The sequence below is a fragment of the Pangasianodon hypophthalmus genome, chromosome 10, assembly GCF_027358585.1.
Source record: "Pangasianodon hypophthalmus isolate fPanHyp1 chromosome 10, fPanHyp1.pri, whole genome shotgun sequence".
In the NCBI taxonomy this organism is placed as follows: domain Eukaryota; kingdom Metazoa; phylum Chordata; class Actinopteri; order Siluriformes; family Pangasiidae; genus Pangasianodon; species Pangasianodon hypophthalmus.
Genome location: NC_069719.1, coordinates 20,635,147 through 20,662,688, shown reverse-complemented (window position 1 = coordinate 20,662,688; position 27,542 = coordinate 20,635,147). Strand labels below are relative to the sequence as shown.

General features: G+C 38.9%; 1 protein-coding gene across 1 annotated transcript; it reads left to right on the top strand.

Moving 5' to 3' along the window:
* The first annotated feature begins 23,873 nt into the window (after positions 1-23,873).
* On the top strand, positions 23,874-26,840 carry LOC113530110 (cytochrome P450 1B1). The gene is made up of 2 exons (XM_034307745.2): positions 23,874-24,051; positions 24,168-26,840. Exon 2 carries the CDS (start codon positions 24,196-24,198, stop codon positions 25,774-25,776), a length of 1,581 nt encoding a protein of 526 aa, XP_034163636.1. The 5' UTR covers positions 23,874-24,051; positions 24,168-24,195; the 3' UTR covers positions 25,777-26,840.
* The last annotated feature ends 702 nt before the right edge of the window (positions 26,841-27,542 follow it).

Sequence of the window (27,542 nt, the reverse complement as noted above, 5' to 3'; positions counted from 1 at the left end):
AGCCAGAATCCATTTCCATTTCAAGTTAAGAATAAGCTGCCCACACCTGTGTTGCTGCTTCTCATTGGCTATTTGTTTTTCATTGACTTGTGCCTTTCCATTTTGTCTTGTTCAGTCAGTGGTTAATTGATCCAGTTGTGGCAAAGCTCCAGCTCACTGAAACATAAATGCAGGTTTGCCTGGCTGTGGATTCTGGGCATGCAAAACATGTAGTTCTTTTTCAGTCCTGTGGTGGGTGGCTGGATTCACCAGTGTGGGTATCAGGCCCATATGCATCGCTGGCTAGATGAAAGACTCATCCAGTCAGTAATGGAAGGCATCTCAAATTATTCCGGCACACCTCTGGGAGAGGCTATTGGGCTGGCCAATCCTGGTGCTAGGCTAACACCAGTGAACCTAGTGTTGTGCCGCAGTGGTTGGCAATGACACAGCTTGCAACATCTATTTGGTCAGGTCTTCCTTTTCTATGAAGTTGATTAATGTATGTCAGAGAATTAGCTTGTATACATGTACTTATTTGCTTATTTTTATTCTTTAATAAGAGACACAATTAGTGATGCAACTCATGGCTCTAATGGGGGCAGGCTACCTAGACCCACTGAGTCCTGTATCACTGCCACTGTGTCCAACTTTCTGAAACTAAATCCTGACAAAATAAAATCTTGAAATTTCACTCGTTGCCTCTAAAACTCTTCTCTCTAAAATTACAGAATGTTTAGTTGATATTGATGGTGTCACTGTTAAAACTTCAACAAATTCTCACAATCTAGGTTTAAGTTTTAACACACTTTTTTTTTTTTTTTTTTTTAATATTGCGAGTATTGTAGATTCTGTCCAATTATAATAATAAAACTCCATAATAAAAAATGTGTTAATTGTTTTTATAGTATATACAAGGTCTAATTATACAGCGTATTATAAAATGTACTACAGTGTTTGTTATTTATGACAGGGTGGGAGCTCTTATGTTTGTTTGTTTGTTTGTTTGTCTGTTTGTTTGGTTGGTTGGTTGGTTGTTTGCTTGTTTGTTTGGTTTTCAAAGAGCCCTGGTGGTCTGGAGCAAAGTTAAACAGACATTTCGATGTCTCTATTATAGTTACACTTATGGTTAGCATAAGTATAGATATAAAATCTCACCAGTTTCAGTTTTGAAGTCAAGTTAAGTAGGGTTTGGAATGAAATGTCATTTGCTCAGGACCATGCTGCAACACACAATACAGTAGTACAGTACACAGGACTACATAAATTGCAAACACACACCCGTTTGAGACGTGCAAAAAATACAATAAATACATAGGACAATGCATTCTATCTATACAACAGAACAATTTTGCGTGGATTATATTATACATATATTGTGTTATACTCAAAAAGGTTCTATTGCTGTATTATTATAACACATTTAAGTTCACATATCAAGGATTTGATACATACTTCGTATTTCACAAGCTATGTTTAATGAAGAAATGTCACAAAAGACTGTATTCAATGAGGTTCCAAGTATGGGAAATGATAACAAATGACCTGTAATTATTAAAATAACCAATAAAATCTTTAATATACCTTCCAAATCTGTAAAACCTTTAAAACTAGTGCTTGTTTGGACTAAAATAAGATTATCTTAATAGGATAAATCTCCATATTTATCATGTCAGAGAAAGCACATAAATCAGCCCAATGTTTTAATCTAATCTGATTCACATACAGTATCTCTATGTGAATCAAACTAGAGACATAGCAGACAAAACATCTCATGAATGATTTTATCTCTTCTCCATCAATAACAGAAATATGATCATTTGAGGCAGGACAAGGCAGACTGGGTTTTATGTTCTCCAGCTTTTTCAGGACCTACATCCCCTTCCCCACTGCTCCATTCTCTTATGTCCTAAGAGATTTATTCCCTTGTAACTATACTCGTGAAATTGATGTGGATCTTGGACCCTTTGTAGCATATGGTATTCCTGCCGTTTGCAATAAAACAGCCAGCTGAGGTCTACAGACAGGGCAGTCTTTGCGTGACTGAAAGTTTTGGGGGAGTTCTGGGTGTGTGTGTGCGTGTGTGTGTGTATACAGTGGGTGAGACTTTAGAGCACCTCTACAGTATGCAACATAAAACAGAGCAAAATGCAACAAAAGAGTTCAGATACATTTAAAAGGGTTGAATTGATTTTTTTTATTGTCCATAAACTTAAAGCTAAGAACCATAGACAGAAGAATCCTTAATTTAAATTTACACCGCCACTCCAGTCCCCTTCCTCTCACACAAACACGCGCACACACACACACACACACACACACCCAAACAGGAGACACAGGAGAGAGAAAAAAAGAGGTGTCGTGGGGCAAAAAGTCACTTAACTTCAACTTATTTAAAAGTGGCTGTTCAATGGGCTGACACTTGGTGAAGAGCTAATAAATTGCAGAATGCAGAGATTAGACATAGAGACTGAGAAACACTAGAAAATTTGCTAGAGGGTGATTTGTCAAGCCTTTGCTTTTATTTGTCTATCAAGAGTGTCGTCAACAGTGGAGGCTGACAGATGTGTGCTAGTGATTCACGTGTGGGTTCAGGTGTGGGCATTTAACAACCTGTAAAAGTGTTCAGATATTAAGTATGACCCTATTCTGTCTGCCTCTTTTCACATCAGGGGCTGAGCTTCAGGGGTTCCTGCCCCTCTTGGCCTGCCATGAAATTGGAGTCTTCAGGTCAGATTGAGACGAGTAGAACTGCTTGGCCCACAACACAAATATAAATGTGCAAAAATACTGACATTTAGAGTTAGATTTTTTCATATGTCAGATGCTTATATCTAAATAACTTACAAGTGACAGAATTACAATCCAAGCACCCAGCTGTTATAGCAACTAACAGCAATACAAGTTCACCGGAAACAAGTGTCCACCAATTCACCAGAAACCATTGCATAATATACATTATATGGCCAAAGGTATGTGGACACCTTAGTATTAAACATCCCATTTCAGCTCCATGGGCATTAATATTAATTAATAAGTTGTTCCCCCTTCACTGCTATAACAGCGTCCACTCTTCTGGGAAACCTTCCCGCTAGATTCTGAACTGTGGCTGAGGTGGATTTGCCCATTCAACCACAAAAGCAAAAGAGGATGGGCACTGATGTCAGACAAGAAGGCCTGGCGTGACGTTGGTTTTCCACTTCATCCCAAAGGAGTTCAGTGGGGTTCTGTGCAGGCCCCTTGAGTCCTTCCATACCAACCTTGGTAAACCATATTTTTATGGGCTTTGTGCATAGGGGCATTGCCACTAGGGAACAGGTTTGGGCAAGGCCTCTTAGTTCCATTGAAAGAAAATCTTAATGCTACAGCGTGCAAGACATTCTAGTGTCTCAATGAGGCCTGAAACTAAAGCCATGAGTTGGAGTAAGTAAAATTACTCTTGTTCTTGTTCTACAAACACTAGTCAGAAAACAGTCAACGAGTGATATAGTCTTGATACAACCGTAATATTAATTGACACTGATAAGAATCACTCATTCACTTTCAATAGCAACTTGTGGATCATGGTGGATATAGAGGATCATGGTGGATATAGAGCAGGAACATGGGATAGGCAGAATATGCAACAAATAAGAAATATAGAATAATATACTAAATAGTAACAAGGAGGAATATAAATTTAGTTCGGAGGACATGGCATTCTGCAATGATTTGGATGTATGTTTGGGCTCATTGCCTTGTTGAAAGATAAATCTACAGCCAACTCTTAACCTCCTGACAGAGGCAACCAGGTTATGGGCTAGAATATCCTGGTTCTTGGTGCTATTCACGATGCTGTTATTTTATAGAGTTTAGGCTACTAGTTCGAAAGCAGTCTCAAAATGTTAGTCATCAGCCACATATTCTATAGTGGTTATAGAGACTTTACCTAAAATGCAGCCTCCCTTAATTCAACAACCATATATATGTACACTCACCGTCCACTTTAATAGGAACACCTGTACACCTGTTCATTTATGTCATTTAGTTATCTAATCAGCCAATCATGTAACAGCAGTGCAATGCATAAGATCATGCAGATACAGGTCGAGAGCTTCATTTAATGTTCACATCTAACATCAGAATGAAGAAAAAGTTCCTAAGAGATCAGCAGTTTCTGAAATACTCAAACCAGCCCATCTGGCACCAACAATTGTGCCACAGTTAAAGTCACAAAGCTCACACTTTTTCCCCATTCTGATGTTGGATGTGAATATTAACTGAAGCTCTTGACCTGTATCTGCTGATAAATGATCGGGTGATTAGATAACTGCATAAATGAGCAGGTGTACAGGTGTTTCTATTAAAGTGGATGGTGAGTGCATATCGTGTATGATGAAAGAGTTCATTTGTGGTCTTATCTGACACTCACCAGACAATTCCACACCATACCACCAGAGGCCCCATTGCGTGAACCCTTACCACTTCTGGTTCATATATTCTCACCTGCAGCTTATTACTTCCTTCCTTATAGACTTGCTGTTTACATACCCCAACGTATAGATAACTCATTGTGAAATATCTTGCCCTCCCTTGGGTTGCATTACTGAGTCCCTTTTCTTGTGTATGTTTCTCTGGTTTGTTCTTTGGATTGTTCTCTGGTGTTTCACCCTTTGCTTTGTCCTTTGGATTTGTTTGCTGGTCTGATTTTTTTGCCTGGCTTTATGAATAACGATTGTGTTTTTTCTCTCTGATTTAATATACTCTTTACTTGGATCCTACCATCAAGCTCTGTGTAGTGTGTTACAGAAACCTCTCATGGATTCAGCAGAGCTCAAAGCACACTTAGTAAGTCAAGAGTCTCAGCAGCTAGAGAGAGTTCTTGCTCCCCCTCAATGTTACAATGGGTCTCCAGGTTTCCTCTGAGTTCTCTGTAGTGAAGTGAAGTCGAGTGAAGTGACTTGTGGCCAAGCATGGTGACCCATACTCGGAATTTGTGCTCTGCATTTAACCCATGCACACACACAGTAGTGAACACACACACACACCGTGAACACACACCCGGAGCAGTGGGCAGCCTTTTTTGCTGAGGCACCCAGGGAGCAGTTTGGGGGTTCGGTGCCTTGTTCAAGGGTCTCACCTCAGTCGTGGTATTGAGGGTGGAAGAGAGCGCTGGTCATTCACTACCCCCACCTACAATCCCTGCCGGACCTGAGACTCGAACCCACAACCTTCAGGTTCACCTTCGGGTTGAAAGTCCGACTCTCTATCCATTAGGCCAAGACTGCCCCCTAAAGGCCAAGACTGCCCCCTAAAGGCCAAGACTGTCCCTGTATTATACAGCATCACCCCAAAATGTTAAATCTGTAATGAGACAGAACATCTGTACTATCCATTTTAACCGGGGAAGCTAGCGATTGGTCTACAGCACAGATTCCTAAACCTAGTCCTAGACTATCCCCTGTCCTGCACATTTTTTGTTTTCTTGCTCTAACCCATTTCAAATCAGGAAGGGCTGGTGTGTGGAATATGGGTGAAATGACCTGCTGATCATCCCCATTGTCATAAGATATATACTAGGTTTTCCTTGGTTATCAACATATGACATGGAGTGACGAAGAAATTGTACAATGGAGCGTTTCTCTCTAGCCCACTGTGTTCAGGTACCCTGCCCTACAACAGTGATCAAGAGTCCAACAACAGCTGTTAAGGTAGCTATCCCTTCCCAATACCTAAACCTAACAGAAGTCTTCAGTAAGTCAAGGGCCCACTCAACTACCACCTCAGTGGGCATGGTTTTGTGCCATTGTGCCATTCTTTGTTTTCATTTATTATGGAGGACGTATGCCTTAACAGCCGTTCAGATCCACCCCCTGAAGAATGTCCACCACACAAGGTATTCTTTGGGCAACAAGGGCAACACCTGTTCTTCCTGGTGGATTGGCCCAGAAGAACATGCTTGGGTGGCAGCAGAGCACATCCTCGATCCATCACTCATACAGGACTTCCACTGAGAGCACCCCAATTGTCCTACCCCTAGACCTAGGGGAAGACCTCAGTGTCAGAGGATCAGGGCTTCAGAAGCCACCCCAAACTGTTTCAAATTTCCAACTATTCTAGACTTTTGAAACATTTTCGTTATTGCCCTGACTCTGCTTAATGGCCATTTTAACTGCTTATGTATTTTCGTACATTAATTACCTGATTTATTCAGGTCAACAGCTACCTGTCGCTTGCGGTGAAAACTCTTTTTCCCCATGGTGATGGATGACAGAGGGATTCTACCGCTACAACCTTATTCAGCAAACATTTTCTTGATCATTAACACACACATATTTTTGTTTGTTTTCTTAATTTGCAGAAGGGTAATATTACCAAATCCCCTATGTTCTCAACATTTAGATCTCAATTTCTTTCACTTTTTGTGAATCCTGATTTGATCATCATTTTATAAAATCATTTTTATAAAATGTTATTTTGATTTTAGAGTGCACAACACTGTATTAAAACAATTCAAATCCACATAATTTAGGCTACATGTTTTGGTAATTTTCCTACATTTCACATAATAGCTGAACAATATTTTTGTGTGGAGGAGTAGTCACTCCAAATTTAAATAAATTTAGACACTGAATGTTCTTTTAATGGAGATTATCTTTCTGCTTCTTAATTTTTAAACAAGCTATCCTTATTTCAAATAATCAAACTCTGTTTGCAGTGAAGTTACCAGACCACCAGTGAAGTTAGTGATTGGAGGCAATTAGTTACGGGAAAGAAGGAGGAGGAATTGTGTGTGGGGGGGGTGGGGGGGGGGGGGTTACAGTAATAGTGGCCCTATTCTATAATGTCTCTCATTTGTCATTTAACGATGCCATTTGGATGTGGCTAAGAGAAGCTGTAAGGCATTGTCATGGAGCATGCAATCATGCTGGTTGGAAGCAGTTTTGGGCAAACTATGCTATTTGTGGTTGCTGACAGATCAATTTGTATGCAACGATGAAGCCCTGAGGTTGATCATGGAAATGCATAGACAACATCACACATACCTGTTTGAAGACAACAGACTTTTTTAAAAAGTTGGTAAAAAGGCAAATTCTGTTTTATTCGAGTGTGTGTGTGTGTGTGTGTGTGTTCCTGTGTACAATTCTGTTTCTGTTCTCTTCAGGGGTGTAGATTTCAATAAGGTAGTGTCAGTAGTCCATTCACAGCACTACTGAAAGACACTACTCTGATAATGTGGATATATTTGATCATTCTTCACTTCTAGGTGGTTTGCTCATGTGTTTTTTTTATTAATTACCTCTTACAAGTAACTGCAATCGAGGACTAGTGATATAGTAATACTAGGGAGAGTATTTCAAGTCCCTCATGGAAATTTTATACACTGGTGCACACAGTCTTCTCTTTCAACCACTTGGGACAAAATGACCCCTAGCCCCTAGACCAATGTGTTGAGTATCAAATGTATCCAATACAAAAGGGAGAGAAAAATCAGTGGAATGTACCATTATACATGGCCGCCTTAATGCATACAGCAGCACTGTTGTGTCCATCTTACTGGCTATGGTGTGTGTTTACTGCTAACTGAACATTTCTTGCTGGCTGTCCTTTCCAACATCATCAATCACATTGCTATTTATACGCCATTGTTTGTAATATCTGCCAGCTGTGTGTGTTTTTCTCTGTTTTCTTTGGCATCTGTGTTAGCTCTTAGATAGTGATCCACTGCTAATGGTTTCATTGTTATCTAGCTTTGGTCTGACAGAGATTACCCTGTATGATCTGTTTTTCACACTCCAGAGTCATCAATTTCAGGACATTGTGCGAGACCTTGGAGTGAAGATATTGAATAAAACAGCGAGTGTAGCCACAACCTTATGTGCATGTTTCTCATATGACTGCTGTAACACCCAACCCATACATTTCCCTTCCTGTCCACCAGAGGGCACTCTCCCCAAGTTACCCCTATCATTTGCTGAATGCACTTTGTCACTAAATGCAAAGTTATACAGTTTGCCTTCATTCTTGTAAAGAATGAAGAAAGTTCAAAGCTGTGGTTTTTTCTGGATAACCTTCTGTGTACGACTCTTTTTGCCCGATTATGTTTTCTTGCCTTTTTTGCCTAGCCCTTATTGTTCTAATGATATTTCGATATCTTTTGATTTTTTTTTTTATCCTTGCCTTCCTCCTTGACCTCTCTGTGGATTGTGTAGTTTTAGATTTGTCGTTTTAAATTTGTGTAGGTTTAGATTTGTTTTGTACTTTTCTGTTTTTCTGACCTTGGTTTGTGTTTTTGACTCTTTTCTTTTTTCTATTAAACTCTTTGCAAATGGCTCCCTATCTCTGTGCCTGAGAACCCCTTGTTACAACTGTATTTGGATACAGTAGATATAAAAAGTGTACACAACCCTGTTAAAATTGCAGGTTTTTGTGGGGTAAGAAAAAGAAAACAAGATAAATCATGTCAGAACTTTTCCACCTTCCACCACAAAGTTCACGTGAAAAACAAATAGAAATGTGTCAGAAGAAAAAAATTTAAAAGAAAAAACAAAACGTATAATAACCTGAGTTCTCAATTGTGCACACCCCTTAACTTATACTTTGTTAAAGCAGCTTTTGTTTGTAATACAGTACTCAGTCTTTTCAAGTCTACTAACATAGCATATCTTAATTTGGCAAATTTATTCCCCTCCTGCTTGCAAAAATGCTTCAAATTTTTCAAAATGTGAGGGGATCTCTTGTGCACAACCCTCTTCAGGTCATTCCACAGGCTTTCAATAGGATTTAGATCTGGGCTCTGACTGGGCCATTCCAAAACGTTGATCTTCTTCTTCTTCTGAAGCCATTGTTTTACTGACTTGGATTGGTGCTTTGGGTCGTTATTGTGCTGGAAGGTGAACATTTTCTTCACCTTGAGCTGTCTAACAGTGGTCCACAGGTTTTGCGCCAAAATAGACTGGTATTTGGAGCTTTCCATGATTCCCTCTATATTGACTAGAGCCCCAGTCCCAGCTGAAAAGAAGAAGCAGAAGTTTTTATATAAACTGTAGTAAGCTATCTGGTCGCAGCTTATTGCATAAGGTTTGAGAATTAACCTTTAACTGAAGGGCTCCATTTTTTTTTTGTTTTTTTTTAACCAAACCAGATGTTGAGGCACAGGAAAAATAGGCAAAAAATGAACTTTTTGGCCTGTTTAGGCCTATTCTTTTAGGCCTGTTAATCCTAAATCACAATTTCCAGCAAGTGTTTCCACTACTCTTCTTGTGTGTGTGCCTTATATTTATGATATAGTAGTGTTATTGTTACAAGTGTTATTGTTAAACCAGTGGTTTGTAACTGCCAGTCCATAGCCCCCCAGTGGACTGCCATGGTACTGCAAGGTACCATGCTACTTAATTGTAAAATAATGACTGAAATGGTAATACACAAATAATAGTACCTTTCTTTATTTCTTTCTTTCTTTATTTATTTTTTGCAACAATAGGTGGAGCATTATTTGACTCAGAAGGAACATCTAGTTTAGGATACGAGCAAGGTGTAATAAGTGAGTGTGTAAGTTAGTCAGGATTCAAGTGTGTACCAATAGTGTGTTTATTAGGGGCAATCCATTGCTTCTAGTTTCAGAGTCAGAACATACCAAACCGGCAAATTAGAACAGAACAGCGTAACCCATACTCAAATGACCAAACAGACAGGCTAGTGTAAAAAAACAAGGGCTAGGAGCTATGACAATGATATACCAAGGCTTAGTAAAGTAGCTTGCACATACAATACTTCACAAACACACAGCTGACACATTTCTTGTTCTCCACTGACATCAGCACATGATGTGGCCTTCAGCTGTGCACTATTTAAAGCTATTTAATGTCACATTTAATTAATGAGACATTGAACTGACTTGAATTTGGATGTGATTTGCCTAATTGTGGTACTTCTGATTGCTTGAATGATTCTTGTTATTTGTCATTGTACCCCTCTGGTTGAGCTATTAATTATCCACTGTTCAAAGTCACTAAAATAAGCACTGATGTTAGAGCACTTGTCTGTATGATTTATACCACATATGACATGCAACGTGGAAAGTACAATTTGTGTGAAACTGTGTAGGACATTTGTGTATAGCCACAAATGTCCTACACATAGATATAACATTTGTGTAATTACATTACACTTACTTAAATTTATTCATTACACCTTGGACAGTACGCCAGTCCATCACATGGCACCACAAACTCTTACACACACATTCATACACACTCTTTCACACTATGAAAATTGGCAATTTAGAGTAGCCAATCCACCTACAGAGACATTCTGGGAGGTGTGAGGAAACCGGAGTACCCAGAGGAAACACATGAAGACACAGGAAGATCATTACTATAATTGGCCTCAGAAATATGCATAGTTTCAGTGAAAGTGCCTGTATTCACATTGTAGTCAAGTGCTAAGCTGTGTGCTGTGAGATTACCATGGAGCAACACTTTCCCTTTTAACCAGAACTTCTAAATTAGCTAGCTAGCTATTGTGACATGCTATCACTGCAAAAAAAATTTAATAAAGTTTTATTCTTATAACACCTTTGTAATACTATAACCTGAATTACCATACGCATATGCGCAGGAATCCCAAGACCTTCCATAGTGATGTATGACACAGTGTTTGCAATAAATACTGGTGTCACGCAGCCATCTTTCCCTGGAACCTTCTCAGCGAGTTCTTGCCGGGTCAGTACTGGTTTTGAATAACAAGCAACTCTGGAGGTTATCTGGGGTTCATAGTAACTAGTGTTATTTTTCACCCCTCCTAACTGCTTAATAATCTTCTGGATAATTTACAACTGTCACACTCACACCACTGGAAGGGGTGATGTTGACCTTCTATAACCTGGAGAAAGCGTATGGTGTTATCCAGGTAGTAGCATCTCATGGGAAGGAGATCCTTCTTGTAAAATTTATGGAAAAATATTCCAGGTTTTCTATGTCACCTTGGCATTATTCAAATTTTTCTATTTCTATTGTATTTTCTATGCACCCACCCTCACATGTACACATTATCAGAGTGGAGGGGGAAGGGGATCTTTCGAGGTGTGGATATACCGTACACAGTGTTGAACTACTGTGTTCCCCTCCAGCTTCTATTTCACTTCTTATCTTAATATTTCCTTGTCTCGTTTAAACTGCATTCTGCCCCATGTTACCCCTTGGTTCGATGCAGCCCACACATGGGCAGTGAGCCAAAACAAATAAACCAGCAGCATGCTGCTTAACAAGGGCATGTAAGGGGTCAGAGGGGAGCTCAGCAGGAGGAGACCAGGAGGTGACAGAAGGGAGGGACTCAGTCACGCAAATACATCAGCTGCCCCAACTGGCTCCAGCCTTCTCACGCAGGAGTCCAGACGTTTTTTGTTTTTTCAAGCCACAGCCACTCCAACAAAGCCCATTACTATTTTGATTTAAGTGATAACCAGACAATTCTACTCACTTTTACAATGACTTGCCTGCTTTATTCTCCTAATGAGCCTATTAAATCGTAGTTTGCTCACTTGGAAAGAACAGAAGTACAACCAAAATCTACATGAAAGCGACCTCCTTCTAGGCTTAATAGCAGCTTTAAAACTAAGACAACTCATGTGTTCTATTTAATGGCTCATTGGATATCTCATATTGGATATATGGTTACGTGAACGTCATTATTCTGGACTTGCTTAGAGCTCTCCTTGTTAAGCTGGACAGATAAATAACTCCTTCCAATAGGTTGCAGACACGATTTATTGTGCACCATCCAATTAGTGTACAACTTGAACAGAAATAGAGTAACATTGAAACAAAAAGAATGTTTAATTCTTTAATTCTTTAAAAAGAATGCGAAAAGAAAAGAGTCAAAAAGTTCATAAGTATACACATCAAAATATTTTGCCAAATTCAGATTGCGGTATTAATAACAAAATTGCACACATTGCAATTCCGACCTCAGACATAATCCTACGGACTTAAGCATTACTCAGAAACTTGGGAGGAAGTTACATGTACAGGGCAGAATTTGCCAAGGTGTGTATCAATTACACGTGATTCTGATCTTGGACTTTAAGCCAGTTTTTCTTGTGTGTTATTGGCTCAAGTGAGGCACAGTGTCTGAGCTTGATGTAACCACAATACGTCACACTAAAATGTATGTTTTTGGCTGTAAATACACTAAAAATGTTCACTTTACTCTTCCAACTGTCTCTTTGAGCTGTTTCCTCCCAATATTTTTGATTGTGACAGAGTTCATCCAAGTGTTCTTTGTAAGTCACTAACAACACATGCACTAGCTGTGCAATTTATCTGATTGCAAACGCCAACTGTTACTTGCAATTTGGGATCTTAGAAAACCAAGGCACTTATTTTATCATTTATTATAACCCTATTGTGTACCTTATTCCATATTTAGAATACTTGTCCATATATCTGTGAGAAATTATTAAAAACAGAGATTTCTACCTTGTCTGTTTGTCTATCCATTGCCACAGGTCATGCTATTTATTTATTTATTTATTTATTTATTTATTTATTTTAATTTGCTCAGTCCTCCCAAACTGGATACTTTGCTTTTCTGTCAGCCCCAGCATTTCACATGCTCTGCCAGTAAGTGTGTTTTCATTTTATGGGAATAAAGTGAGTAGCTAAGCTGCTGTTTTGATTTACTGTTTAGCACTTTTTTACCTTATTGCTAATATAAGCTAGGTTCTTACCTAATGTTATTAGTATTTGGTAGTAAGTGTGAAGTTAGATAAGAATTATAGCATAGAATTATAGGGATAAATTCACATATTTACAATATATATATTTTTTAATCCATTTATTTCTGTAAAGCTGCTTTGTGACAATGTCCATTATACAAATAAAATAAAAATAAAATAGTACACTATACAAATAAAATTGAATTGAATTGAATAAATGGCTCCTGAGCACACTGTCTGTGAGGTACAACCAAACACAAGTCAACAACAACCCATGAAGGCGCGAGACCCATGCCAACTGGTCATACTTATTGCAGAAGTGCAGTTGCTACAAGAAAAACAAGGAACAGAGATTCCAAAAAAGGGAGACAGAATCTGCTCCATTCTGAATCTAAGAAACCTAAATGCCATTTTAAAGCAGCTGTCATTCCATATGCTGTGCATAACAGCTATAATGTTAGTGGTGACCTAACATGAATGTTTTGTGGCCATAGAGCTGAAAGATGCTGATTTCTACATTCTGTGAAACACAGGCACTTTCTCTGCTTTCACATTGATCACTGTATCAGTTCAGGGTCCTTCCCTCTGGGTTAGCTCTAGCATCCAGGGTGTGATCCACCATAAACCCCCAGTGTCTTTGTGTACTCCCTTATCTGGTCAAATATATGTCGTGGGCACAGTCCCAGAAGCAAGTGGTGAACCAGATAAACCTCCTGATCCTACATGTGGAAGCACTAGGACTAAGTCAATCACAAAAAAGAGTCACTTGGCTCCTTTGCAAAATGTTCAGTTCTTTGGCATGAGGCCCAACCCATGTGCCACGTAAGCCTTCTTGACAGAAAACACAGACACCCAAAATATGGATGTGGTCATGAAAATGTAATCGACTGGGATATACATTGTCTCACAGAAGTACTGTGGCTGAGGATTGGGAAGTGTAGAGCATTTGGAATACCTATGGCAGAGCAGAACAGACGACTCACTGTCCAGTGTGGTTCACAGACAGAGAAGGGACAGATGCTTTGGGCCAGGAAGCGTTCGTACACTATAGGCCAAATATACAACTGCATGCTTTTCTGCCACTGCTGTGGACGACGCTGCCGCACATCTGACAGACTATGCAAACAGCCCCATTCCGGCCAAACAGACCATGATTCTGCCTTCTGTCAGACCAGACCATGATTCTTCCTTTTGTTGCGGATCATTGTAGCATGATACATAGCATCATTGTCTGTGCACTGAGCGCAGGTTGACATTTTGCCACAGGAACCACGTGAGCTAATCTAGGTTTCATTTCAACCCATGGAAGATATAAATAGTCTGTTATTGCATGCATTATCGGTCAGCATGCAGTGTAATGCTCTGAATACCTTGCTATGGCCGGACCCAGGATACTTGCCAAAGGTATTGGCACCACAGCATATTAATAAACCTCTCAACCTATTTGCTCTTGCAGATGAGAATTCACCCAGGCCAGTCCAGGCTAGTGTCCAGTTGCTGTGAAATGTTGTGTTAAATTAGTAATGATAACCAGAAGCAACCAGAGACCAATATTGGGGTTTCACAGCAACAGGGGGGATACTTATGCAATCTTGTGCAAACTTTTATGTTTTTTAATTTGTAACTGATTTTACAAGCAATATTGATTTTTCCCCCACTTCCATAATATGGGTTATTTTGTGTAGTTTCATGACATATTAACCCACATATTGAGTCCAATTCTGTTCCAGGTTATAACACTACAAAATGTATTAGTGCAATTTCAATATCATGTGGCCAAGTAGCAGAGAGTTGAGTAAGCTATACTGCATTGCTTAATAAATCAGGTTATTGCATCCCTTACACAATAACTGAAATACTCCTGACATCACCAGGATACCCCTTTAAAGTGTGTTTTCTTTTGTCTGCACTGCTAAATTGCTCCTAGCAGGTGTTTAGGAAGGTTCTTGTTTTGGTCTTAGTGACTTGGAAGTCCTCTGGACCAAATTTTCACAGATTTAGGGCATACTTTTAGCTCTACAATCCTTTGTCAATTAATCTTAGACTGAAAAAAGTTAGGATTCTCTAATCTTCTATTAAAATTTAGAGTTTCTGCTAAATCCATCAGTTAGTAGCCACTTTTAGCTTTAGTATTCTTTGTGAATACAGTCCCTGGAGGTTTACCACAGCATATTCTGCAAAGAAAGGGATAGTAAATATTACATGTGATACATTCAACATATGTAGAACAGAGTTAACAGACCATGAAGAATATTGGCAGGCTCTACTAGCAACACATGTTTTGGTGGAGTGGGGTGGGTGGACAGTTGAAGATGATTAATGCTTGGATTGAGTGGGAACTGAGTTCCGGCTTCTTCTTCTGATTCTTTGACGATTGTTGCACAGCTTCATGACACAAGTAGAGCATGTACCCAAAATGCAAACCATATCTTTGACTGTGCTAATTGTGTTTCTCTTATGTAGAGATGCCAGCGGTGTGCCACTAAGCTGTGCAGAAACCGGTAGTTCCATGACTGTACTTCAGCAAAGGCCACCCACATTTGTCATTCTTTTATGTGTCTACTTAAATGTGCATCAATACAGTGGCTAGCAGTTTCAATAAATAAGAGTAATTTCTATCATCTAGAATAGATCATGTACTACATGGCATGTACTAATTATGTACTACAATAATGCACTTCATCGGTGAGCATTCACTCTACCAACAATAATGAATTAAATTCTTTACAAAGTGGAGGCATGGGGATTCATGACAAGCTGAAATATCAGTGTGATTAGAGAAAGAGAAAATAAGAAATAATAAATGAGGAATTCAAATGTAAAGACGGAATTTCAGTGAAGCACCCAAGTGGAACATATAGGTATAAAGAAGAGGGAATCTACTATTGCATGCTCAGAAGCACAATGCAATGCCAACTGCAGTGCCCACACTACAAGGAACATACTACTGTTTACAGAAACCAACCCAGTCTTGGCACTCTGTTGGCCCTTTGGGGCATTTGTTTAACTGGCCATTAAGCAATCAATTCAGAAACATCTCAAAAAATGTGTGAGTCGACCTCTCATCACTGAAACAAGGAAGGATATTCATGCTTTTATGATGCAGACTATTTAAGCATATTGCAAGCAAAATGATCATTTTAATTCCATGACTTGCCTTGCCATTTGGGGTACAGTACTAGTATTGACAATTCATCAAATGTCATCTGGATCAAAGCTAAGGATAGCTTCACTGACATGAAAATGCAAACTGGGAGCATATGTTTCATGTAATTATGTAATAATGGTGTCAAAATGAAATGGCATTTATATCATTTCCACCCTCCAATATGGCAATGAAATGAAATTTCATTAGCAGAGAAAGCCATGCTAGACAAATGACAGAACTCAAATGTAAAGAAAGAAACAACACCTCCTCTCTTTGCCATGTACTGTACATATTCTCACTGCACTGCACTGACTCAATGGAAAATGGATTTGAAGATTCATTCTAAATTTATTTCATTTTTGTTTTCACAGCCTTCCACTGAAGTGCATGCTAAGCGGACAAGGAGTGACCATGGCAGCCAACAAATAACTGTGAAGTTGGAGTCCTATATGATAAGAAAATTAGCAGAAGCAATTCTGTTCACGTGTGCTATCTTTGTGCCATATTTTTTTCTGCTAAAAAGTTTTGACTATATTTAATGACCAGTGGTGTCACACGGCACTACGTTAGACTATACACTGTTAATGACTTGAGAAAAATAGCACATATGGTTCTAAAACTATTTTACTGTGTATTGTAAGTTAATGAGGTGCTGATCTCTTTCTCTTGGCTATGGTCAAATTCTGATACGAAAAAAGGAGTAAAGTACTAATGCTGTTATCCATATGAAATACAACCTGTCCACAAGGCTTCATATACAGAATGAGTCAGGATAATCCAGGATCGAAGTATTATTATTATTATTATTATTATTATTATCATTGTTATTATTATATACACTATATGGTCAAAAATATGTGGACGCCTGACCATCACACCCATATGTGCTCATTCCTAAACCATGTGCATTAACACGGAGCTGGTCCCACCGTTTGCTGTTATAATGATCTCCACTCTTTTGGGAAAGCTTTCCACTATATTTTGGAACGTGGTTGTGGGATTTGTGTTCATTCAGCCATAAGAGCATTAGTGAGGTCAGGCACTGATGTCATGTGAGAAGGCCTGGGGCATGGTCGGTGTTCCAGCTCATCCCAAAAGTGTTAAGTGGGGTTGAGGTCAGGACTCAGGACTTTAGTTCCAGTGAAGGGGGAAATCTTAATTCTGCAGCATACAAAGGCATGCTATACAATTGCATGCTTCCAACTTTGTGGCAGGAGTTTGGGGAAGACCCACATATGGATGTGATACAAACTTTTGGCCTAGCTAAATAAGGTTAATTACTTTAACAAACTCATATTGAAGATTCACACATAACAATGTCCTGGAAACAATGTCCTATTTGTTTTTACTAACCAATTTAACAAATTTTCAAAACTGATTACACTCAAGTTCAAATCCAGACAGGTGCAAGTTTGGATATCTAATGGATAGCTAAGTAACAACAACAGCTAAACCCCTGAAAATATATAATTGTTATTTCAAAAAAAGAAGATGGTAAACCTGAATGTACAGAAATCTAATGTGGTGGATGCTGTATCACGACTCTCACATAAGGCTAAATAATACAAACCACCACATTTCATTTTCAGACGACCTCTATGGAGCCCAACCAACAGACATTTGCATTGGAAAACAAGACATTTCACTGTCTCCATGCAGTCACACTCTTACATGTAGTCAGAATGTTATGACGAGACACTATGACCACTCTTTTTTAGGTATTATCAGGGGTTTTAGAGTAATATTAAACCAAGGGCTAATTCAGACTAGCTACTGCACCTACTAGCATGGAGGGAGGAACCCAAGAACCGGGACAAATCAATGCAGGACATGGGGGAGAACATGTAAATCTCAAACTCACATGGACAGTAACCCAAGCTCAGGACTAAACTGGGGACCCTGGAACTGAGATGAGCTGTAATGGAACTCACTGCACCATCCCTTACCTGTAAATTCTGATTTTCTACATGGCCCCCTGCCCCATAGTGTACATACTCAGGTTACATGCAAGTATGACACGTGAGCGACCACAACAGAAACCCCTGCTCACAGATATGCGGTCATAGAAGTATAAACCTAGCCTCAGTCTGTAGTTGCATGTGAGACCTGAATACCTCATTATGCGCTCTTAATTCAACCCTGACATCCCACTGATGGTAACTCAAACTATGGACTTTGGAAATAGTATGTCCACCTTTATTTCAAACTTGTATAATATCAATAATATATTATTCTGAGCACGTTGCAACAACAAAAACTTGGTTTTCTGATATTTCCAGAATCGTTTTTTTTTTCCTAGATTTTCTACCTAATTTAGTCTCGGCCAATTCCCACCCACCAGTTAGGTCTCAGTTAGGGCAGAGTGACACACACACGCATGAGCTCACAGACATTCATGACTGGCTAGTGTCACTGTGATTGACAGGGGAGAGAGAGTATGCCATCCCTCTCACCCAGAGAGCACGGCCAATTTTTTGCCTTCTTGGACTCCCAGTCACAGATGGCTGTTGCATCATCGATTCGAGCTCACAATCTGTGGACGATAGGGTGAGCACTTTTCTGTTGCAGCCCCTATTTCCAGAATCCTTGTGTGAATCACCATCTACATGTATATGTCTTTGTAGCTGTAGATGTATGCTCAAAAACCCATAGAGAGGAGCATATCACACACTTTATTTCAGTTTGAGACAAAAAATTTGTTACCTAAAAAAGCACCCAAACTGATACAAATTCATAACAAAGAGTGTATTAACACCAGAGCCTATGTAAGTCCACCAAGAATATTAAGCTCACTTGCTATTTTGTGTCACCCTCAATTCTGAACCCTTAATTAGGTTACATACTCTCTGATTGGTCTTTGGGCAGCTTCTACGATGAGTTAACTCACTGAAATCAGGGTCATCTGGAAGCCATTTCTCTGAGTCGTGTTTGTTCTCCTCCCCCCCCCCTTCCTTCTCTCTCCATCCCATTTTAATCTCTTGGCAGAATCTCCTCCCCCAGCTCCCCTGGGAGGTCGGAGCCCGGTGACCGGGAGCTGCACACGCTATAGGCCTCCATGGCACGCAAACTCATCCCTGCACGCGAGAACAGCTCTCAGCAGCAACAGTAGAGCCTGTATAGATATTGATGCGTGATGCTTCTGCACTGTGTCATACCTCATTGAAATGTCATAGAGGCACGGAAGAAGAAAATTGGCTATATAGAGAAATTGAGAAACCTCCCCTGAAGAAATTTTTCTGTAAATTAAAAAAGGTTTTAACATGATTTTCTGCACGACTGTAGGCACCGCATCATTGTACATTGCTATAGTTGGTTGGTGCAGAAATCCGAAAATTTGGAAAAGGAAACAATATATACAAAATGCTCATTTTTATCTAAAACACTGAGATTGGACTTGATCATGAAACATGACTACTAAGAGATCATGTAGTATAATTCTTATTATTCAATTTGAAAAGTAAAATTTAAACTCAGGACACATACCATGCAGTTTTCTTTAGCCACCTCCTAAAAATTTGGACTTGCCCTCTAGAAAAATGCTATTGCGAGCTACATTTTGTAACACTGTTCTCCACCATACGTTAGTCTCAGCTGAGAATGCCAAGTAACACACAGAAAGAATTCTCGGTTGTTTCCCGTAGTACATGATGCATACTAACCTGTATGCCTAAATAGTAAGAAAACCATTGATATAGTGACATTTATTTAGTATGGTAGTAAGCAGTTTGGGCTCACGATCCAAGAATAAAATAACTGTATTTTGCAGATCAATGCGACTGTCGTAGTCACTGAGTATTTGGTGAAAGGGCAAAGCTTCTAAACAAGAGGTTGTATTTTAATAACCATCAGCCAATGATCATAGACAGCACATCCTATACAATGAATGTTGTCTATAGAAGCTCTAGCTAAAGAGAAAAGGGTTGTGCCACTGAGCCAATGTTAGAGGCTTCACTCAAGGCTCTGAGCATCTCTGGCACTGATAGATATATTCATTATTTGATCTTCAGTAACTGCTAAACCCATGCGGACATGGGGGAGAACATGCAAAACCACACAGATAATAAAGCCGCAGTTACACCAGAAGCAAATAAAATCTAGCAAAAAAATAAATAAAAATCCTGTTCACCTGAAGAGGACGCAGTATGTGTCACACACATGCTGGATCTCAGTGATATGATAACATTACTGTATCAAAGATTTATTTATAGAAAACTATAATCATGATATTGTAACTCTTGTGAATATAAAGTGCAAGTCCTTATACTGGCTGTAGCTGCCATTATAATGTAGATGATATAAACCATACCAACTCAATTTTTAAAGAAATCTAAAGCATTTTAATTTGAAGTGCTTCAATATATGAACTCTTGGTATTATTTGTTACAGATGAATGAAAAATGCTTCAGAAATTCTTTCAGTGAGAATGGACTTGATCTATAATGGCTCATGCAAGGCTCCCCCAGCCTTTTTTTTTTTTTGCAACATCATCATTTTTGTCCCCTGCTCTTTTCATCTGTCTTCTATCCATTGTTCCTACTGTGAAATACAGAACTCTTCTTTGTTTTCCATTCCATAATATATATATATATATATATATATATATATATATATATATATATATATATATATATATATATATATATATATATATATATATATATCTTTTTTGATTACCATTTCCTGTAATTCTGGCTTGGTACATGTGACACTGCCCCCTAGTGTCCCCTGAGACTTACATGCAAGTATGAAGGCAGAGTGTCCAGAGAGCATACTCAGACCTGCTCACAGAGGTAGAAACAAAACCAAGATAAATAAAAAGAAAAAATAGAAAAGGAAAAATAGAAAAATAAAAAAGTTACAATAACCTGGTTGCATAAGTGTGCACACCCCTAAACTAATACATTGTTGAAGCACCTTTTGATTTTATTACACCACTCAGTCTTTTTGGGTAAGAGTCTATCATCTTGACTTGGCAATATTTTTCCACTCTTCCTTGTAAAAACATTCTAGATCCATCAAATTGTAAGTAATGGCATCTCCTATGCAGAGCTCACTTCAGATCACCCCACAGATTTTTAGTTGGATTCAGGTCTGGGCTCTGGCTAGGCCATTCAAAAACATTGATCTTCTTTGGGTTAAGCCGTTCCTTTTGATTTGGATGCATGCTTCCGCTCATTGTCATGCTGAAAGGTGAAATTCCTTTTCATCTTCAGCTTACCAACAAACACTTGATGGTTTTGCATTTTTTTAGTCCCATTGAACCTTCAGTATCCATTGTATCAGAATGCATAAAAATGGCATCTTGGCACCTGGGGTTAGAGCCAACTGTTAATTAATTAAGATTTTTCAGATAGCTAGCATTAGCTGAGTAGCACTAGCTGGAAAATAAAGTAATTGATATGCTTAACTCAGGGTCAGGAGAGGTTCTCACAGTGGGCGTAATTAGTATTGGTGTTTTTTTGATTGTTTATATGTTGTAAAATGAATTTCTACAGTATATCATCACACATAAAGTTAAAGAAAGACAGAGATGGTGAACCTGAGTGATTTTTTTTAACTGATAGCATTTGCAGAATCAATTGTAGCACGTATTTAGCCAAAGTCTCACTAATATAATGTAATGTGTCTTTATATATTTGTGTTAGTGATTGCATCAAGAAAGACTATCTGTGCAACATAAAGATTGAAATCACTCAGATGTGTGAGTAAGTGAAACAGTTTTTTGACAGTAGCTCACTGAGAAGTGGAAATGAGACTAGTAAACCATAATTAGCTCCAGAGCTGGACCGGCTGTGTCCACCATGCGACCTGTCTGAACACATCAAGGTTTTAACCCCCCTTCCCGCTACCTCAGGAGAGTCAGCCTGGGGTTAGAACCCGTTTTCACAGCCAGGCTACAGGGGATAATCACAGGCAAACATGGCAGCCACATGGCAGACATATGCATGCATATGCACACATTCACACAAGGAACGTCTGGTTCTCATTAGTCTCAATGGCAACATGAGAGGCCATGTGTGCACAGAGTGGGAATGGAGCAGAAGAGTGTTATGCTACATTGGAGGATTCCCCAGAAAAGATAGGGACTTGTGCCAGCAGGAAACACTGTATGAAACAACATCTGTTTATCTTCTAGATAAAGGAAATATTGTTTGCCCATCCTAAGACTTCATATATCACTAAATTCAAAATGCATGTATGGATTAGCCATGGGCAGCAACATTTAGGCATTCTGCCATTTTTATATAATAATAATAATAATAATAATAATAATAATAATAATAATGTCTCCTAATATGTATATTTATGCATATTAATTTCTACTAATATATATATATATATATATATATATATATATATATGTGTGTGTGTGTGTGTGTGTGTGTGTGTGTGTTAAATTAATATGACTACAATAAGTTTCTTAAGCTGAAGTTTCTCAATCACTGAGATCACTCTCGCGCTCTCTCTCGCTCTCTCTCTCTCACACACACACACACACACACACACTTACTTTTGTAAAGGGGAGTGAATTTTTAAGATTATTAGATGGCTCTGTTCCTCTAAACTCATTGGCTCACTCTGTTAATGTTTTAGTATCCACAATTACAGCCATTAACTCCCTACAAAAATAAACTCCTCAGCTGGTGAAGACCAAGAAACACTAATTTTGTGTCTGGCTATGAGGCAAGAAGTGTTTCACCTCAGGATCTCAGTTATCAATTAGGTTAATAGAATCACTAGGGCATGACAAATAAATTCTACTTTGTATTATGTGCCAGACTTATGTCTTACCAACCACAAACGCTTAAATATAGGGCAAAAAAATTTTCAGCCAAGAGATTATATCTGCAGTACTGTACCAGCAGTAAAGATCTTGATCCAGATCAAACTTAATAAATGTGAAGGCATGAACTGATGCAGCATATGAAGTGTATACTGCACATTCTTTACATTAATGCAACCTTTTAAAACTATATATAAACTAACTAACTAACTAACTAATCTCTCTCTCTCTCTCTCTCTCTCTATATATATATATATATAGAGAGAGAGAGAGAAAGAGAGAGAGAGAGAGAGAGAGATATAAAACATAGCAATTGTGTGTGTGTGAGAGTGTATATATAATGTGTGTGTAATAATAATAATAACTATAATGTGTAAATATAATAACTTGGGTGGTTATTATAAATGCGCACCGAGCTCCGGCCAATTTACTCCCCATCAGGCATATCTGAATTACGTTATAAGCACAAATCTTTTTATTTTTTCTGCTGTCTGATTTATAGACTGAGCGTGTTGGGAGATCTGAAACTCTGTTTGCTCAGACAAAATGATGACATTGAGGATGAAGACGTTTAATAGGCGGAGGGGAAAAACGCCAAAGCACTGTAGGAGATTCACAGCGCGTGAAAAACGTGTGCATGAGTTATTCTAGGAATTGTTTTTTAAGAAACCAGTTTATTTGGTCAGTTTTAACTTCTCAGCTACGAAGCAGCCACAGAAAGTAACGCAACACTCACATCTTTCTTTCTGTATGAGGAGCACGTTTAGACTAGAGACCTTAAAATCTGTAAACAAGCATAATTCTGAAAATGAAACCATGGTATAGAACATTTATGGTACAACACAAGGAGATCTTTATTATATATTTGGATATATATATATATATATATATATATATATATATATATATATATATATATATAGCTGTGTGTCTATGATATGACCAATTTAGAGATGCGAAGGACTGAAACAAACCGTGTGCGCATTTCGTACGGAGAACCTCCACCAGTGCCAGTCTGGTTTTGCGCAAAATACCTAAAAGTATCCAAACGGACACAGATATGGAAATTAGTATTTAAAATATCCCATCGCAGTCCACGAGGAGCATCACCAAACTGCTCGGTATCGCCTCCTCTTTCCTTGTGCTGTGAGTTACTTGTGCGCAAAGGTAACCCAAGCAGCTCTCCAGGCGCATGGGAGGAGTGAAGAGAACCGCATCGAGCCCGGCCCCTGTGCTGGAAACATATATAACACACGCTGGTTTTCCAGCTCGGACAGAGTAACTTTCAGTGCCTAGAAATCAGAACACAAGGCATATTCATGATATTGTCTTGAATATTGGCAAGATATCTGAGACTGAACCATCTGAACATACAGAAACTCAGTTCACTTGAACTTTTTTTTTTCACTGAGAAAGGGAAAAAGGAGAAAGATTTCATCCATTGTGAGTTTTTTGTTTGTTTGTTTGTTTTACCTTTCTTTGAATTATTGCTTTCCTAAACAACCTACTGAGAAATCATGTTTTGAAATATAAATTAGATTTTTGGTTGTCCAAATCAGAATTGGAACTTTACAGCAGAATCAAGAGATGGCATTATCAGAGAGCGAGTTTGGCATGAAGGGAAGCAGCATTATAAGGGAATGGAGTGGACAAGTCCAACCAGCGCTCATCATTTCCTTCATTTTCCTCTTCTGCCTGGAGGCCTGTCTGTGGATCCGCAACCTTGCTCTCAAGAAAAGGCTGCCAGGGCCCTTTGCATGGCCACTAGTGGGCAACGCCATGCAGCTAGGCCAAATGCCCCACATTACCTTCTCCAGGCTTGCAAAGAAGTATGGCAATGTCTACCAGATCCGACTGGGCTCCAATGACATAGTGGTGCTGAATGGACACACAGCCATACGACAAGCTCTCATACAACATAGCACAGAGTTTGCAGGAAGACCAAACTTCATCTCCTTTCAAATTATATCTGGAGGGAAAAGTATGACATTCGGCAGTTACAGCGAACAGTGGAAGGCACACCGGAGAGTAGCTCAATCTACCTTGAGGGCTTTCTCATCTGCAAACAGCCAGACCAAGAAGGCCTTTGAACAACATATTGTGGCAGAGGCCATGGATATGGTTCAGAACTTTCTCAGGCTGAGTGCAGATAGATGTTATTTCAACCCATCACATGAATTTACAGTCGCTGCTGCTAACGTCATTTGTGCTCTCTGCTTTGGAAAACGTTACGGGCATGATGACCCAGAGTTCAGGGCACTTCTGGGTAGGGTAGATAAGTTTGGAGAGACAGTGGGGGCTGGGAGCTTAGTAGATGTCATGCCTTGGCTTCAGTCTTTCCCAAACCCAGTGCGAAGCGTCTACCAGAACTTCAAGACTATCAATAAGGAGTTCTTTGCTTATGTGAAAGACAAAGTAGTGCAGCACAGAGACACATTTGACCCCGATGTAACGCGAGACATGAGTGATGCAATCATTAGTGTGATTGAACATGGAAAAAATAACATGTTGTCTAAAGACTTTGTGGAGGGAACCGTGACAGATCTGATTGGAGCAGGGCAGGACACTGTATCTACGATTATGCAGTGGATGTTGCTGCTCTTAGTGAAGTACCCAGCCATGCAGACCAAGCTCCAGGAGCAGATTGATAAAGTGGTTGGCCGTGACAGACTGCCCTCAATGGAGGACAAGATCAACATGGCCTACCTGGATGCTTTCATCTATGAGACCATGCGCTACACCAGCTTCGTGCCTGTCACCATCCCCCACTCCACCACCACAGACGTCACCATCGAGGGCTTCCACATCCCCAAAGACACAGTGGTGTTCATCAACCAGTGGTCTGTGAACCACGACCCACAGAAGTGGCAGGACCCCCACATCTTCAATCCCTCAAGGTTCCTGGATGAAAATGGAGCCCTTAACAAGGACCTGACCAGCAGTGTAATGATTTTCTCCACAGGTAAGAGAAGATGTATTGGTGACCAGATTGCCAAGACAGAGATCTTCCTGTTCTTAGCCATTCTGCTGCATCAGTGCACATTCAAGAGTAACCCCTCTCAGACTCTCACTATGGACTGCTCATACGGGTTAGTACTGAAGCCGGTCAAATTTTCAGTTACAGCCAAACTAAGAGGGAGACTCCTTGGCTTTGTGTCACCAGCATAAATTAAAGAATGACTTGCCAGCCCCTGATGCTCAAAGCGAGCAAAGACTGATACATTTTCAAATATATGACATATAACAGTGAGCATTAATAAACAAGCACTGAATGCTGTTGTATATTTAATATTTAAAGATTATTCACACATTTTGGGTAAGATGTATCTTTTATTAATGGAAAAAAATGGTCATCGTATTGTCTGATAGTTAAAAGGAACTGAGACAGTCTTCATCTCTTCTTGACTATAGGTAAAATCTGTATATTTACATTGTGTATTCGATATCCTGTGTTTAAACAATATAAGCTATGTGAAAAAAAAACTTTCAGCAAGCAGTGCATAATTGTCAACATTAATGTAGTCATAAAAAATATGTACTTTAGAATTGTTGATTTGCAGAAAACTGCTTTGATAGCTTCAGGTTCCTCTTTTGGTTCCTATGATTTGAAGAAAATACTGTATATGTATATGATTTACTCAGATCTGTATAAAGTCATATAAAATGTGGATTATGAGTACTCATAACTGATGTATTTCAGGTATTTTAAATATTAATCATCTACCTTACATGTAAAGCCATCTACTGTATCCAGATTAAAAGAATAAATAGCTTGACAAGTTTGTAGGTAGTAAGAAAGTAATGATCATAATCTAGTAGTTACCATGCAGTAAGTGAGACATTGTGTCACTGGGATAAATTAAAGTGAATTTTGTGGCTCTTATGAAGAGTGTCCATAAGAGATCTTGGCCAAGTGGACTTACTTAGTCTTTTTCTTCCAAATCCTGTTTTTATATTTCACCTGTCATTACAACCTAACTCACACTGGTTTCCAAGAAATTACTCATGATGAAATATTTTGTAATAACACTTTTTTAAGTGCTGCTGCAAGCTATGCCATTAATTATGTATTGAGAAAATAATTCAGCTCTTTTAAAGCAAAGAAATAAAATTATTTTTGAATGTCCGTGCAAGCAGCCATATAAATTATGCATTGTATTTTCCTTTCTTTATACAAATTGAAAATAAGCTAATTTTGAAGTGAATTAAATAAAAGTAACAACTTAAAACAATGTGTAACAGCGTTCCTCTGTTTTGTCTCAACTCATATCTCAGGATATTTGTTGCACTTATCATCAGATTACTTGAGCTACAGATTCATAAGATTCCCAGGGCTAAGCATGAGCAAGCAGTTGAAACTGTATATTATGTTTCTGTATTAGTAATGCTGGCATTGCATAGTTTATAACAAAAAACAAACACTTATACAAAGTCTTAGTTATATGTCATATAATGCATTAAAAAATAAAACAGAAAATCATTATACAGTATATATGGAATACCTTCTCAGAGAAATTAGACCCTTTACATGAACAGTATTGCCTAGAGTGAATATTATTCAGCTAATGATACCTTCACATATCTTCACATACCATGCCATGTCAAATACAAAGAGGGAAAAGACTGGAGTAATATGTATTTCAATGAATCCCCAGTAGAATGCATTCCAATGATGCCCATAAATTTGCAAATGGCAAAAAAAGAGCAATTCTACCTTAATTCTACCATAATTCTACCTAATATCTTCAATGCATTTTGCACTTTGTCATGTTTTGATGCATGAAGAAATGATATGAGTTGGCATGATGGCACATCAGACGGTGTTTTGCTCACAACTCCAGGGACCAGGGTTCCAACCTGAGCTCCGGTTACTGTCTATGTGGAGTTTATTTGTGCTTGTTCTGCCTGTGCCTGTGTCTGTGTATGTGTTTCTT